At 43.1% G+C, this 15,077-nt stretch overlaps 1 protein-coding gene across 1 annotated transcript in view; it reads right to left on the bottom strand.

Annotated features, from left to right (window-relative positions):
• BCAR1 (BCAR1 scaffold protein, Cas family member) overlaps window positions 1-15,077 on the bottom strand; it is a 130,311-nt gene that overhangs the window by 26,143 nt on the left and 89,091 nt on the right. Inside the window, exons 3-5 of the mRNA XM_072117725.1 lie at window positions 10,437-10,595; window positions 9,415-9,537; window positions 6,467-7,684 (exon numbers count right to left, since the gene is read on the bottom strand). Coding sequence (XP_071973826.1) covers window positions 6,467-7,684; window positions 9,415-9,537; window positions 10,437-10,595 — 1,500 coding nt within the window. The remainder of the gene's footprint in view (window positions 1-6,466; window positions 7,685-9,414; window positions 9,538-10,436; window positions 10,596-15,077) is intronic.

Below are 15,077 nucleotides of genomic sequence, written 5' to 3'. Positions count from 1 at the left end.
AGGAACTCAGGTGCTGCTATGCTACCTCAAGGATCTCGTAAGTCAGGTTCATAAGCGACTGGCTTCTGGTTCCCCCTTGCTGGTATCCTTCACTAGTGTCACCATTTTCTGTTGTCTCCAAGGTGGTTCACCTCTTGAAGCCACCAGAAAAGGGAGTCCTGAACTTCTTAGGAAAGGTTTACTTTCGGGTCCAGACTGGAGTCCTAACCATCCCATTTCTTTAACATAAAAAGCTGCAGATTGTGTAGTTTGCAAATGACGAACTGACTTCTGGAGTTTTTCCATCTTCTCTACCGGTAAAAAGGATCTCTGACAGGAAGAGTCCAGTCGAATCCCCAGGAAGATCTTTGATTTTGTTGGCGTTAGGGATGATTTCTTAATATTCACACGCCAGCCTAGACACCTGAACCCTGGACAACTCTAGGTTCACTGTTTTTTCTGACTCAACATCAACAGGAATTCGTTGAGATATGGAACAAAGATCCCTTGTTCCTTTCTGATATAAGAAGCCATCTCGGTGACTAATTTTGTGAAAACTTTTGGGGCTGCTGCCCCCCCAAAAAAGCAAGGCTTAAAGCTGGAGATGTACTAAGGTTCGTTTTATCCAGACGGCTACTCTCATACACACCTGGGATTCTGGGTGAATCGGGACGTGGTAGTAGACATCGGAAAGGTCAATTGATGTCATGTAGCAATCCGGATTAAGAAGATTTATAGTAGTCTTGAGAGATTCCATCTTAAAGTTTTCTATTTTGAGGAATTTGTTGAGTGGCTTAAAAGTTATTATAGTTCTTAGAGAACCATCTGGTTTTGTTACATGAAACAGTGTTGAATAAAATCCTAGGCTATTCTCCTGTAGTGGAACTTCAATACATTCTTCGCTAGAAGAGATGATATCTCCATCCTCAAAGCTTCTTGTGCTGACTTTTCTAAACCCATGGTGATCTTGAATTGTGTGTGTGTGTGTGTGTGGGGGGGGGGGTATTGTCTTGAAATCAATTTGAGAGCTCTGATTATGCTTAAAACGCAATCGCTTTCCGTTCCCATTCTTTTATAAACTTTGAAAGTCTCCCCTCCACCGGGCCTCTGGTGTCATTTCTGTTCTGTTTTCTTTTCTTGACGAGATGATCGCCCAAACATGAAACCTTTAGTTATATTACTACTTTTCCAATCAGAATCTTTTCTTCCCGATGATCTGTAAGTCTGATTGAACCTATGGAAGGAACGAAAGAGATGGAGTCTGGGAATCCCTTTTTCCAGTCTGCCGCCTTCTCAAGAATCTTGCCTAATGTTGTACCAAACAAGAATTCTTCACATGGAATGTTACAGAGATGATTCTTGGAGGCTAAATCGCCATTCCAACCTTTAACCCATAGTGCCCTTCAGGCCGATATTCTGAGCGCAGCCACTGAAGCGTCCGTCAGAAACGCAGAGGCCTTCTGAGCAGAAGTCATGTCAACAATTAGTTCATCCCTTGGAATCTCTTTCTTCACTTTCTCCTCCAGTCGTGTAAGCCACATTAACATGGACCTGGAAACACAAGTAGCTGGAATATTCGGTTTAAAAGCAGATGAGGAAGCCTCCCGGGCCTTAGGCAGGAACTCATCTGCTATTTTGTTCATTAGGTCTTTAAACCCTCTGAGTCTTCTAAAAGCAGCACAGCTTTTTTGGAGACCTTAGATCTAGTTATATACACTTTAGGGGCCTTGTCCCAGTGTTCTACATCTTTATCAGCAAAGGGATATTTTCTTTTGACTGCTGTACCAAAAGGGATGAAAGATTTTCGTGCACAGGAAACACTTTTCTTTTTCTCTCACCCAATCACTGAAACATGACATCACAGACTGTTCTCTGTTCTTTTTCCTTCTCTAGTTCCATAGTGGATCTTACAATCTTAATTAGATGTTCCACATCCTCCGCAGGGAAGAACGGATCTTGTTCATCCTCTGAATCGGAAATAGTATTTATCTGTGAGTCAGTATCTGATACAATCAAGCTTCTAGAGGTCCATGGGAAATCTGGGGACCTTTTCCAAGAGGTCCTTGCTGTTCTTTGCACCTCCTGTTGTATGATGGTGCACATGGTTTCTAAATGGGCTACATGGTCCTGAATCACCACCCGCTGCTTACTTGATTCACATGGCAGTTTAGTATAGTTAGACTCTCCCCACAAACTCTATATTCGAGGGGACTCACTCATGGAGTCCTCCTTTGCTGTGGATATTTCTTTAAAGGGGGGCTCTGCTGTGGACATCTGATTAAAATGGGGGCACTGCTGTGGACATTTGATCAAAGTAGAGCTCTGCTGGGGACATTTCTTTAAGGGTGGTTTTGGTGTGGACATTTCATTAATAAGGGACAAGAAATTTCATTAATGGGGGGAACTCTGCTGTGGACATTTCTTTAATGGGGAGAAGCTTTGTTCTGAACATCTTATTAGTAAGGGCTCTGCTGCTGGGGGGGTGGGTGCTGCTGGACATTTCATTTATGAGGGGAGGCTGCTAGACATTTCATTAAAGAGTAGCGGCTGCATTTCCCACCCTAGGCTTATAATCAAGTCAATGACTTTTCCCAGTTTTTTTTATTGTGGTAAAATTAGGTGCCGTGGCCTATACTCGAGTTTGTACAGTATGAATATTTTTTTTCCTCAAAGTGAAAAGGTCAAAGACAAGGTGACATTAAAGATGTATGTGGGATGCTATAGAAAAATAAGTATTAGAATGTTCCCTTCACTGTAGCCCACTTCTTATATAGACAGACAACAGAAATATGAGCACTATCAAGAGGGAGCCAGGAAGGAGCAGCTGCAGGAAAGGGGTCATTTTAGACTGGGGGATTGTTGGAAATAGCACATTATATGATTATATGGGTTGGGGTTAGATATGGGGTATTTGCCCGGCGACCAATTATTTTCCCAGGGACCATGGTAAGGGACCCTGCCCCTGGAAAAAAAACTTCTGCGTGCAGCCAGTCCAGGGATACAAAAAGGTTGGGGACCACTGTTCTAAACTATGTGCATCTCCCAAACCTACAGACCCTCTAGCATTGCTTGCTAGCAATTTATATACTATTTGTTTCAGAATGGTCAGGCCAGGGATACCAATAAATGGATGGTTAGTTTTGATATCCTAAAAGTTCAGAAAGGAAAATTCTGAACTTCTTAAGTTAAGGAAAATCTTAACTTTTCTACTATTCCACACTCTTTTGATACATGAGGTTGATTGTTTTACTGCCGTTTGATCTCAGGTGCCCGGGCACATATAACAATGTAATTTTTCTGTACATTCTTGACTGAGAAAAGTTATTGTCCTTCTGTCAGAAATGGATCACCAGGAAAACTGTGAAAAACTTTGTCAATGTTTTAAAAAAATACATGTAGACCAGCTTTGTCAGAAACATTTATAGACCTACTGATGACTTTATTTGACTGATATGATATATTAACATCTATCATATCTATATCTTATCTATAGGGTGCTCTATGTGATTGCACATAATTTGACACTGAAGAAGTCCAGCATGGCTGCCCACTCTGCACCCTTAATTGGTCAGTATTTTAGTTCACCGATTGGTATAAAACATGTAAACTTTTGGTTTGGACCTGATGTCCCGGAATTTTTATGCTGTGAGCCAAAATCATCCTTGATTGAGTAAGAAACCATATTCAAGTCAAAAATGATAATCACAAAGTAAAAATTTTACTTTGCAAATATATTTTTTGGTTTGAAATTTGATATACTAGTATTAAACCAAGAAACCGACCGTTCTGGAGACATCTATATTATTGATAATGTTGCATATGATTTTACAGTAACTCAAGGCTCCTATAGAAAGCCTTTCGCTAGCCACAAATGACTTCTGACCATTGGGTGTAGACTATTTGACTACACAGTAGATCAGAAGAACAAAACCCCCCTACTTAAAAGGAACCAATAAATCCAATGACAGGTTCCCATAGCATTATATGAACTCTTGCCCATGCTGTTTTTAAAGGACATCTACCATCAGATTACCTGATGGTAGATGTGTACCGCTGACCTTCGTTGTCCCATCCCTGTTTCCAGCAAGCTTATTTTTTTATATCTTAGAACTGCTTATTTCTGTCAAAATTATTGTTTCGAAAATATGCTAATCAGCTTGACATGGTCTACAACAGTGATTTTCAACCTTTTTTGAGCCGCGGCACACTTTTTATACTTAGAACCACCAACCAAAATAGCACAAAATGACACTAAAACAGTCATAAAAGGCCTCCCTTTACTAATAAAAAGGCCCTAGCTGCCTCCCTTTACTAATAAAAAGCCCCTAGCTGCCTCCCTTTACTAATAAAAAGCCCCTAGCTGCCTCCCTTTACTAATAAAAAGCCCCTAGCTGCCTCCCTTTACTAATAAAAAGCCCCTAGCTGCCTCCCTTTACTAATAAAAAAGGCCCTAGCTGCCTCCCTTTACTAATAAAAAGGCCCTAGCTGCCTCCCTTTACTAATAAAAAGGCCCTAGCGGCCTCCCTTTACTAATAAAAAGGCCCTAGCGGCCTCCCTTTACTAATAAAAAGGCCCTAGCGGCCTCCCTTTGCTAATAAAAACCTCTAGCGGCCTCCCTTTACTAATTAAAAGACCCTAGAGGTCTCCCTTTACAAATTAAGAGCCCCTAGCGGCCTCCCTTTACAAATTAAGAGCCCGTAGCGGCCTCTCTTTACTAGTTAAAAGGCCCTAGAGCCCCCCCTTTACTAATTAAAAGGCCCTAGAGCCCCCCCTTTACTAATTAAAAGGCCCTAAAGGCCCCCCTTTACTAATTAAAAGGCCCTAAAGGCCCCCCTTTACTAATTAAAAGGCCCTAAAGGCCCCCCTTTACTAATTAAAAGGCCCTAAAGGGCCCCCTTTACTAATTAAAAGGCCCTAAAGGCCCCCCTTTACTAATTAAAAGGCCCTAAAGGCCCCCCTTTACTAATTAAAAGGCCCTAAAGGCCCCCCTTTACTAATTAAAAGGCCCTAGAGGCCCCCCTTTACTAATTAAAAGGCCCTAGAGGCCCCCCTTTACTAATTAAAAGGCCTTAGAGGCCCCCCTTTACTAATTAAAAGGCCCTAGAGGCCCCCCTTTACTAATTAAAAGGCCCTAAAGGCCTCCCTTAACAAATAAAAAGCCCCAGCCTACCTTTACTAATAAAAAAAAGACCCTAGCTTCCTCCCCTATACAAATAATAACCTTATATACTTACCCTTGATGTCTTCTTCCACGTACCTTCACTCCTAATGGCGATCCGCTCACCTTCTGTAGCTCCTGCACCGCGCGCCTCTGGTCACGTGACTTACGCGACCTGACGTCAAGTCGCGTCAGTCACGTGACATGGGCCGCGCGGTACAGGAGCTACAGAAGATGGGCGGATCGCCGACGCGGGGCTTGGAGGTAAGTATGGGCGCAGAAATACGGGGGCGCGGCAGCAGCTCGACACCGGGGCAGCTTAGTTCGGGGAACTTTCCCCCGCGGCACACTCAACCTTGTGTCGCGGCACACAGGTTGAAAATCACTGGTCTACAAAGCCCCTCGAGGATCCGCCACAGACTAATTATGCACTCCTGGCACTGCCTACAGACCACTATGAGAGCATCTCGATCTAATCAGCATATTTTCAAAACACTAATTTTGCCAAAAATATGCTGTTTTAAGATATAAAAAAGAAGCTTGCCGGAAACAGGCACAGGACGGGAAGGTAGCTGCAGGCAATCTAATGGCAGATGTGCTATAACAAAAAAAATGCACAGTTCCAATCCCCAGAAACTGAACTTTCCGGCACAAGGGGTTGGACGAGGAACATTCTGGCATGTGAGCTGTGAGACAAGCTGCCTTGCATGAATAATACACGCCTTATTGGCTCGCAACTCCTTCTGGCAGGGTGCCAGGTAGGCAAGTTCATTTTCTGGGTACAGGAATTATGAATTTTGTGGTTTAGACCACAAACAGGACAAGAGTTCTTATAGTGCTATAGGAACTTGGTTTATTAGTGAAAATCTGGTGACAGGTTCCCTTTGGAGGGAAGCCTCCCAACTCACTCACAAGTAAAAACAGCACGGTATCAGACACATTGTAAATTTTCAAGATCTATCTCTCCCTAAGTTTTAAGAGAAAATGATTGATTGTTTTTATCTTTATGCAAATTAGTTTTTCAGGGCACCATCTAGTCAACTGGTGCACAGGTTTTCTTCTTTCTACACCTAATTTATGCAATGGATTGTCAATCATTATGCAAAGGGGTGCTTGGAGCTGGGCAGCATTATAAAAAAAAAAAAAAAGAAGCTATTCTGAATATCTTTTAGTACTGACTTTCTCTAAAGTAACATATGACTGAGGTCCATAAAATGTATGTTTAATGAACACATTTTACACAATGCTGGTGTTACATTTTGGTAAGTTTGAAGGTGTTAAAACCCCCCTTTTCCATCTTATTACATATAAAGTAAAAGGGGATCTCACCTGTAAATGGACATAGTCATAATCTTCCATCCAACCACTCTCGTTGTTTTCATATTGACCTTCAGGACATTCCTCTGCTATGAATTTGGGTGGAGAAGGCAGAGGCCTCGATTGTATACTAGCCTTTTCTGTATGTCCAGTTTGACCAGCGGACAAATTATTATTATTATTGGCCAACTGATTGCTATTTTCTTGTCCAGACTGTGAATCTCCCACGGAATGTTGTTGCTTGGTCCTTTTAAAGAGCAAAGTAGCATTTCCATGCAAAAATGAAGCCAACTGTTTTGTGTCATCTGGTATTCCCCTTGAATACATAACAAAGCGGTCAAGGTCATCTGAGGAGCCCTGTTTATTGGTTACTAAAATATTCAAGGACCAATTACTGCTATCCAATGCCTGACTATGCCTAAGCAGTTGTTGGTTAACATCTTCCATCTTCTGTAGTTGTTTGCTTAACTTGGCATGAAGTGTCCTGTCAGATGCTTGTGCTGAATTTACTACTGCTCCTCTGGCAAATTCCAACAATTCCTTAACTGTGTTTTTAACGCCTTCTACTGCAGCCTGGATGCTCTGGGCATTGGCCTCCATCTGTTCTTGACTTCTCCATGTGCTACTTATGAATGACATAAGGTACGAGATTGAGCTATTTACACCATGTTGCAATTTTACTAAAAGCTCCATTGCTGCGTCTAAATCAAGATTGAGCTCCTTCCCTGGCGCCTTTGGTGGAATGACTGATGCTTCTTTTACTGGGATAACATCAAGTGAAGAGGTTGAAATGTTGCTTCTGGTGCTGCCAGTGCTTGAAGCTGACAGCCTCTTGAAGTTGCCAGTCATTTCATCAACTGTTTTGACCTCCCTGTCTACCTGAGGAGGAACATCATATATATAATCTGCTTCATTTTCCACTGATACTTTTCCACTATGGAACTCTCTTGGAACATCATAAACATCGTTGAAATTCTGTACAGTCTTTCTTAAGCCGGGAGGGACATCATAAATCTCTTGGGACAAAGAGGAATCATTGCCCTTAATAGCAGCAGGAGGAATATCATAGATATCTTCAGGAATGTTTGGCTCTGCATCATGGATGTATGTGGGAGCCTGAGGTGGAATTAGCATTTTCTGATTTGCAAAAGCAGGTGGGAAATCATAGGTTTCTTCTCTTTGAGGAGCATCTGGCACGTCTTTGCTTAAAGATGGTGGTATATCATAAATCTAAAAGAAAAAATGGACAGTGTCATGATATCAATTTCTATAAACTGCTCTGTAGGTGAAATATTGTAGTTCTGTTGGTAACATAAACCATTAAATCAAATGGCGAAACTGAAGGGAATGAAATAAGTAGATAATTTATACTAAGCTTTCAATAGAGTAACCAGGTGAAATAAGCTTGGGGACATTTCATTAGGGGGCTCCGCTGAGGACTAATCATTAATGGCTGCTCTGCTATGTACATAATAATAATAATCTTTATTTATATAGCACCATCAAATTCCGTAGTGCTTTACAAATTATAAGGGATACAAATTATATGGGTATACAAATATAATATTACATTACAGAGTACAAACATTCATATGGAACAATAGGAGTGAGGGCCCTGCTCACAAGAACTTCCATTATATGAGGATGAAGGGGGTGACGAAAAAGGTAAGAGCTTGTATAATGGTCCAGCCATTATTTGTAAGGGAGCAGTATAAAATAATTTAATAAATAAAAAATTCTGCAGCATGAACCAGCCATCAGCTGCAATCTCATATACAAGGTCCACGGTGAAAGTGACTGCAGAGAAGCCTGGAGACCTTTGTATATATCTGGTGTTTGGCAGATAAGCAACAAAAGGAGGACATAGAATATTTTAGTAAAGAGAGAGTTGACATTTCATGCAGTTAGCGATTATGATAGGCCTGCCTAAAGAGATGGGTTTTAAGAGCATGTTGGAAAATAGTCTAAGAGTCTGGAGAAGGGCGTCCCAGAGAATTGGTGTGGCTCAGGAGAAGTTCTGGACGTGCATGAGAGATTCAAATTAAGGTAGATCGAAGTATCACTGGCAGATCGAAGAGCATGAGTTGGCGATAGACTGAGATGAGAGAAAAGAGATAGGGAGGTGCAGCATTATGCAGAGTTTTGTGCATGGGGGTTATTTTTTTAAACTGTATTCGGAAGGAGACTGGCAGCCAGTGCAGTGACTGGCACAGACTGGAGGCATCCGTGTAGCGTTTGGTCTCAGAATTGGACGATCATTTTAAAAAAAAATTCACATAAGAAATCCCATTATATGTGTGATTTTACTTTGTTCAAACATACATCCAATTGCATCTATCCTTATTTATGCATGTATATAATAAACAATGAACAGTTGCAATCTACAGTTGCAACTATGCTGCATCCACAGTTCCCTTTTCTGTTGTCTAACACAAATAGTTGTCATCCACTTGTTTTTATGGGGATATAAATGTGAATGATACACCAAATGAGTTGGAAATGAAAATGGCCAAAAGTGAAACTGATTTAACTACTGACTACCTGTGAATTCATTATGCATTTCTCAATTTAAGAAAAATTACATAGTTACATTCTAACTAGAAGAAGTCTGTAGGTGTTCTTAAGTAGGGGACCGCCTGTAAAAAGAAAGCAATCTACCCGTATATTTTACGTGAAGATGAGAACAGTGCAGACTTTATGACAAAACGTTGCTATACTGGGTGAATAAAAAAACTTTTCTATTTTTCATTAACATCTGGAATGTTGCTGCCTTTTTCCTTGTTATTGTTTGGCTCCGGTAAACCAGGATTAACAAGGTTACATGCACCCACACAAAATTTATGGCTTATACTGTTATATACTAGTGCTGCCTCCCAATTGACTTTGTATTGAGCAATACTGAGATGTGTAAACCCAGCTAAATAGGATTCTATATTGCTGTGATAATTTCCCTCTCTTACCATTAAAGAAGACTTCAGATGGTCCGGTAGGCTCTTTTCAACACTGGGAGGGATGTCATAGATCTCTTGGTTTTGTTCTCTGCTAACCGGACCTTTAACTGCCATTGGGGGAATATCGTACACCTGTAAAAGACCAAACTTTACTTAAATTTAGGTAATGGTAGCACCCTGTGCTTGCATTGTGTTTGGAATTGAGTAAAATGGTTTTACATCTGTGAGGGTACAGTCACACAAGCACCCAGTGTTTTGCATTGAGTACATGCAAAACACTGGGTGCTTGCTGCCGATCGCATGAGTTTCACTGGAAACACAGATGCGATCAGGCAAGGCTCACCCTGGGCACTTGCATTGTGTTTCTTGTACTGCAAGCCCCTTGTGTGACCGCACCCTTAAAGATGTGAAGCCGCTATACTAAATTCCAACCTTACAATCTAAAAATGAATGTTGCATTTACTATTTTACACAATGGAATAGCTAAATGGCTTCACGCTAGGAAAAAAGACCACATTTTTATGCAGTTCTTGAAGCAAAAACTATAAGTCAATTGTAAAAGTACCATGTGTCCTTTTTAGGTCTCTTTATAGGTATCTGTAGCTGAATGGAATCTGTACATAGTGTTATCAGTCAATTGTGGCATGCAGTAAATAATAGGCCACATCTGTACTTTTAAGGCTGCACATGAAGCGGTAATGGCTACAGAAGCCGATTTGGATTCTGATGCAGTTTTTGCCGCAACTATCCTGCAGGAGAGGGTGGACCTCAACCTTTGCATTGCTGTATAGATAAAAAAACAAACACAGGTGTTGGTCACTTTTCAGCACATGCCACTTCTGGCCAGGACTCACCACAAACAAATGACCTAAAAGTCTAAAAGGGGAACACTTGTAGCTTCGGTTAGTCAATTAAACTTTCACTAAATTTTATATATAAGCACAATAAGTCTCAATTGGATCTTTACAAATTATCTGATCTCATCATAGTGATATACTCTACTGTAATCTTCTTTTTTCAACATGATTTACCTCTGGGCTGTAGTTGTTCACTAAACACCTAGTGGGAACATCATAGATCTCCCGTGGTCCAGCAGGAAGGATATGTCGAGGAATGTTATACTCATCCTGTTGCTCTGGCTTTGGCGAATCATACACATACATTTGTCCTTTCCGAGTTGGTAAAACAACCTATGTGAAGACAATCATATGAAGATGAGATTCATTTTATTACCCTTTCTTTATTAATTCAGTATTAATAAACTCATTCAAAGTTCTATCAAACCCCATTGTGGACAGGTAAAAGAACTCTAGGAAACCCTTTATACTGGATAAAGAACTGGAAACTCAACAGCAGATGCCAGGAGACGGTCAGGTTCCCCTCATACACATTAGAATTTTTGCATATATTGCCAAATTAGTAGAAGAAAAGGCAGCAGCACTCTTTAGGTTTTCAATTAATCAGATATTTCCTTTATTCATCAACATGCACTACATTTTTACATCAGCCTTTATTACGTTTATCATGCATATATCAGTGAATAAAGGAAGTCTCTGATTCTCTAAAAATCTACCATCAAAATCAAGCATGTACAAACTAGGGAGATTTACTCATAGATCCAAGCACCATGACTATGGGAATCTTTCTATATTTGTTATCCATGGACTTCTTCCTTCCAATTATGCTATTGAGCCTCAGAGGCTACTGAGGCGGTTCCCATACTCCTTTCTGCTGCAGATTCACAGGCCGTTCCCCTTCCCACTGTGTGCTAGAACTTCCTGTGCTGCTGTGAGATTAGGGAAGAGATGAGGGAGGGGGAAGTGTTGAGCACAAGCAGAGAGGCGGGTGAGAGTGTAGCAGCCTCTGAATCTGCAGCATGGAGTGGCTCTGGGAACATTACCATACATTTAGTACATTTTAGAAGGAAGGAGGCCATGGATAACAAATATAAGATCACATGTCATGAACCAGAGGAAAGAATAGATGCGTACATAGGACTCGAATGAAAAAGTACATTTTCTTTCATAATCATACAAAAATCATAACAAAAAAAAAGACAGGCTGCTAATAACATCGACAAATGGTGCCACTAGAGCTGCATACTGTGTCTACCGGATAGAAGCTAGAATCGAGGCTCTTGTTCTATCAATCCATCCATAACTAGGTAACTGCCATAGTTTTTGTGACCCGTGTCTACCGGGGTTGTATCTTATCCCATGTGTAACCTGTAAATATGTTATGTGTACCTAACCCTGTATATTAGTAACTTGTAACAAGAAAGCAAAGTAATCCGTTATTGTCCAACATAATTGTGTAACTAAGCCTTTCAAAGTTTTACTCTAAGGGTCCATGCACACTAACGTATGGGGGATGTATATTCGGCAGCAAATTTAAGGGTGCATATACGTCCCCCATAATTGTTGATGGCGCCCAGGCTCGGTTCGGTGAGCATGCTCTATCTCTGGCCATAAGAACTGCCGTGCGGCTCTATTCTCGCTTCTCCTCCTCTCCAGCATACCCTATGTGTGCCCGTACGGCTATGGCAGTGTGCATGAACCCCAAATGTAACTCTAAGCTAGACACTATGAACAATTCTTCACTTTTTTGGGGATTCTTCACTTTTTTTGGGATTAGTACTATTAGGGCCTCTCTCATCATCCTGCTCAGAATTCCGGTTTGTAAACCTCTTTTAAACAGCAAGAGCAACATTGGAAAAAAAGACGTCACCAAACCTTCGATATATTTGAAACGGGAGTCCATCCATACCTGGGCTAGTATTTCCAGAAAAGGATTTAACTGCCCCTTTAACCTCCTCCAATGTCAATGGCTGTTCCAACATCTCCCTTTGTAATACAGAGAGCCTGGACAGCGGAATGTGGGAGACATATTCGTTTAGAGCTTCCATGCTAATTCTGTGTTGGGGTTGGATACAAAGTAGAGAAAAATTCGACAAAGTCTTCAAGATTGTATCAGTGGTACACACTAAGGCACCATCCTTTTTCCGTACACACTCTATTCTATGACACCCCTGTTACTGCTGTGCAATACTGGCTAGAAGTTTCCCAGGTTTACCGGACTCACAGAAATACTTCTGTCCTCTAAAGAAAATTCTTATTTGTGCCTTGTTTTCCATGAACGGAGCATACTCCCTTTTAGCAAGCTTCAGTTTCTCTAAATTACTCTCTGTGGTCGTTCTGGAGTAATCCTCATGAGCATGACACACTTGATCTTTAAGTACCATCCAGAGGTCGCATTAACGCCTCACCACGCGTCATAGACGCGTGATGAGGCGCCATTACCCCCCAAAATAATTGCCATGCGCAAAGTTACGTTTGGCAATTATTCCCTGTAGCGCGCAGGCTGAGCGGCCCAGCGCGCGCTGCAAAAGAGGTAAATGTCGCGCGATCACAGCGCGCGCCGGGCCGCTCAGCGCGACACTTGACACAGTGATCTGTGTCAGCAGCGCTCCGGAGCGAGAGCGCAGGCCCCGCGATACCTGTGGACAGCGGGGCTGCTGCTCCCTGTCCTGCTCCATCTCTACCTGCCCGCAGATCCAGACGGGTGAGTGTGTGATTGTAGGTGTAGTGTTCTGTGTGTGCAGTGTAGTGTAGTGTTCTGTGTGTGCAGTGTAGTGTAGTGTTCTGTGTGTGCAGTGTAGTGTAGTGTTCTGTGTGTGCAGTGTAGTGTAGTGTTCTGTGTGTGCAGTGTAGTGTAGTGTTCTGTGTGTGCAGTGTAGTGTTCTGTGTGTGCAGTGTAGTGTTCTGTGTGTGCAGTGTAGTGTCCTGTGTGAGTGTGTAGTGTTCTGTGTGTAGTGTGTGTGTAGTGTGTGTGCGTGTGTGAGTATAGTGTGTGTGCTGTGTTCTGTGTGTGTGAGTGTAGTGTGTGCTGTGTGTGTGAGTGTAGTGTGTGCGTGTTCTGTGTGTGTGAGTGTAGTGTGTGCTGTGTTCTGTGTGTGTGAGTGTAGTGTGTGCTGTGTTCTGTGTGTGTGAGTGTAGTGTGTGCGTGTGTGTAGTGTGTGAGTGTAGTGTGCGCTGTGTTCTGTGTGTGTGAGTGTAGTGTGCGCTGTGTTCTGTGTGTGTGAGTGTAGTGTGCGCTGTGTTCTGTGTGTGTGAGTGTAGTGTGCGCTGTGTTCTGTGTGTGTGAGTGTAGTGTGCGCTGTGTGCGCAGTGTGTGAGTGTAGTGTGCGCAGTGTGTGAGTGTAGTGTGCGCAGTGTGTGAGTGTAGTGTGCGCAGTGTGTGAGTGTAGTGTGAGTGTAGTGTGCGCAGTGTGTGAGTGTAGTGTGCGCAGTGTGTGAGTGTAGTGTGCGCAGTGTGTGAGTGTAGTGTGCGCAGTGTGTGAGTGTAGTGTGCGCAGTGTGTGAGTGTAGTGTGCGCAGTGTGTGAGTGTAGTGTGCGCAGTGTGTGAGTGTAGTGTGCGCAGTGTGTGAGTGTAGTGTGCGCAGTGTGCGAGTGTAGTGTGCGCTGTGTGCGCAGTGTGCGAGTGTAGTGTGCGCTGTGTGCGCAGTGTGCGAGTGTAGTGTGCGCTGTGTGCGCAGTGTGCGAGTGTAGTGTGTGCTGTGTGCGCAGTGTGCGAGTGTAGTGTGTGCTGTGTGCGCAGTGTGCGAGTGTAGTGTGTGCTGTGTGCGCAGTGTGCGAGTGTAGTGTGTGCTGTGTGCGCAGTGTGCGAGTGTAGTGTGTGCTGTGTGCGCAGTGTGCGAGTGTAGTGTGTGCTGTGTGCGCAGTGTGCGAGTGTAGTGTGTGCGCAGTGTGCGAGTGTAGTGTGTGCTGTGTGCGCAGTGTGCGAGTGTAGTGTGTGCTGTGTGCGCAGTGTGCGAGTGTAGTGTGTGCTGTGTGCGCAGTGTGCGAGTGTAGTGTGTGCTGTGTGCGCAGTGTGCGAGTGTAGTGTGTGCTGTGTGCGCAGTGTGCGAGTGTAGTGTGTGCTGTGTGCGCAGTGTGCGAGTGTAGTGTGTGCTGTGTGCGCGAGTGTAGTGTGTGCTGTGTGCGCAGTGTGCGAGTGTAGTGTGTGCTGTGTGCGCAGTGTGCGAGTGTAGTGTGTGCTGTGTGCGCAGTGTGCGAGTGCAGTGTGCGAGTGTAGTGTGCTGTGTGCGCAGTGTGCGAGTGTAGTGTGTGCTGTGTGCGCAGTGTGCGAGTGTAGTGTGTGCTGTGTGCGCAGTGTGCGAGTGTAGTGTGTGCTGTGTGCGCAGTGTGCGAGTGTAGTGTGTGCTGTGTGCGCAGTGTGCGAGTGTAGTGTGTGCTGTGTGCGCAGTGTGCGAGTGTAGTGTGTGCTGTGTGCGCAGTGTGCCAGTGTAGTGTGTGCTGTGTGCGCAGTGTGCGAGTGTAGTGTGTGCTGTGTGTGTACTGTGTGCTGTGTGTGTACTGTGTGCTGTGTGTGTACTGTGTGCTGTGTAGTGTGTGCTCTGTGCGCAGTGTGTGAGTGTAGTGTGAGTGTAGTGTGTGCTGTGTGCGCAGTGTGCTACCGAAATTTTCATACTCCTCCTCGGGTAAAAATACTCCTCAAAAATGGTTAGAGGAGTATTTTTACCCTTCTGGAAAAATGTTAGTGCGACCTCTGGTACCATCTCTCTTTTCATAAATTCCTTTCTACGAAACTTTCTTTCCCTTAACCACCATGCTCTAGTATGGATTTTTAATGCACCCCACACTTACTCAATTTGTGCAGAGTTAATATACTC

Source organism: Engystomops pustulosus, chromosome 7 (genome assembly GCF_040894005.1).
Source record: "Engystomops pustulosus chromosome 7, aEngPut4.maternal, whole genome shotgun sequence".
Classification (NCBI taxonomy): domain Eukaryota; kingdom Metazoa; phylum Chordata; class Amphibia; order Anura; family Leptodactylidae; genus Engystomops; species Engystomops pustulosus.
Note: the sequence above shows the minus strand (reverse complement) of the source record. Positions and strands in the feature narration are given on the sequence as shown.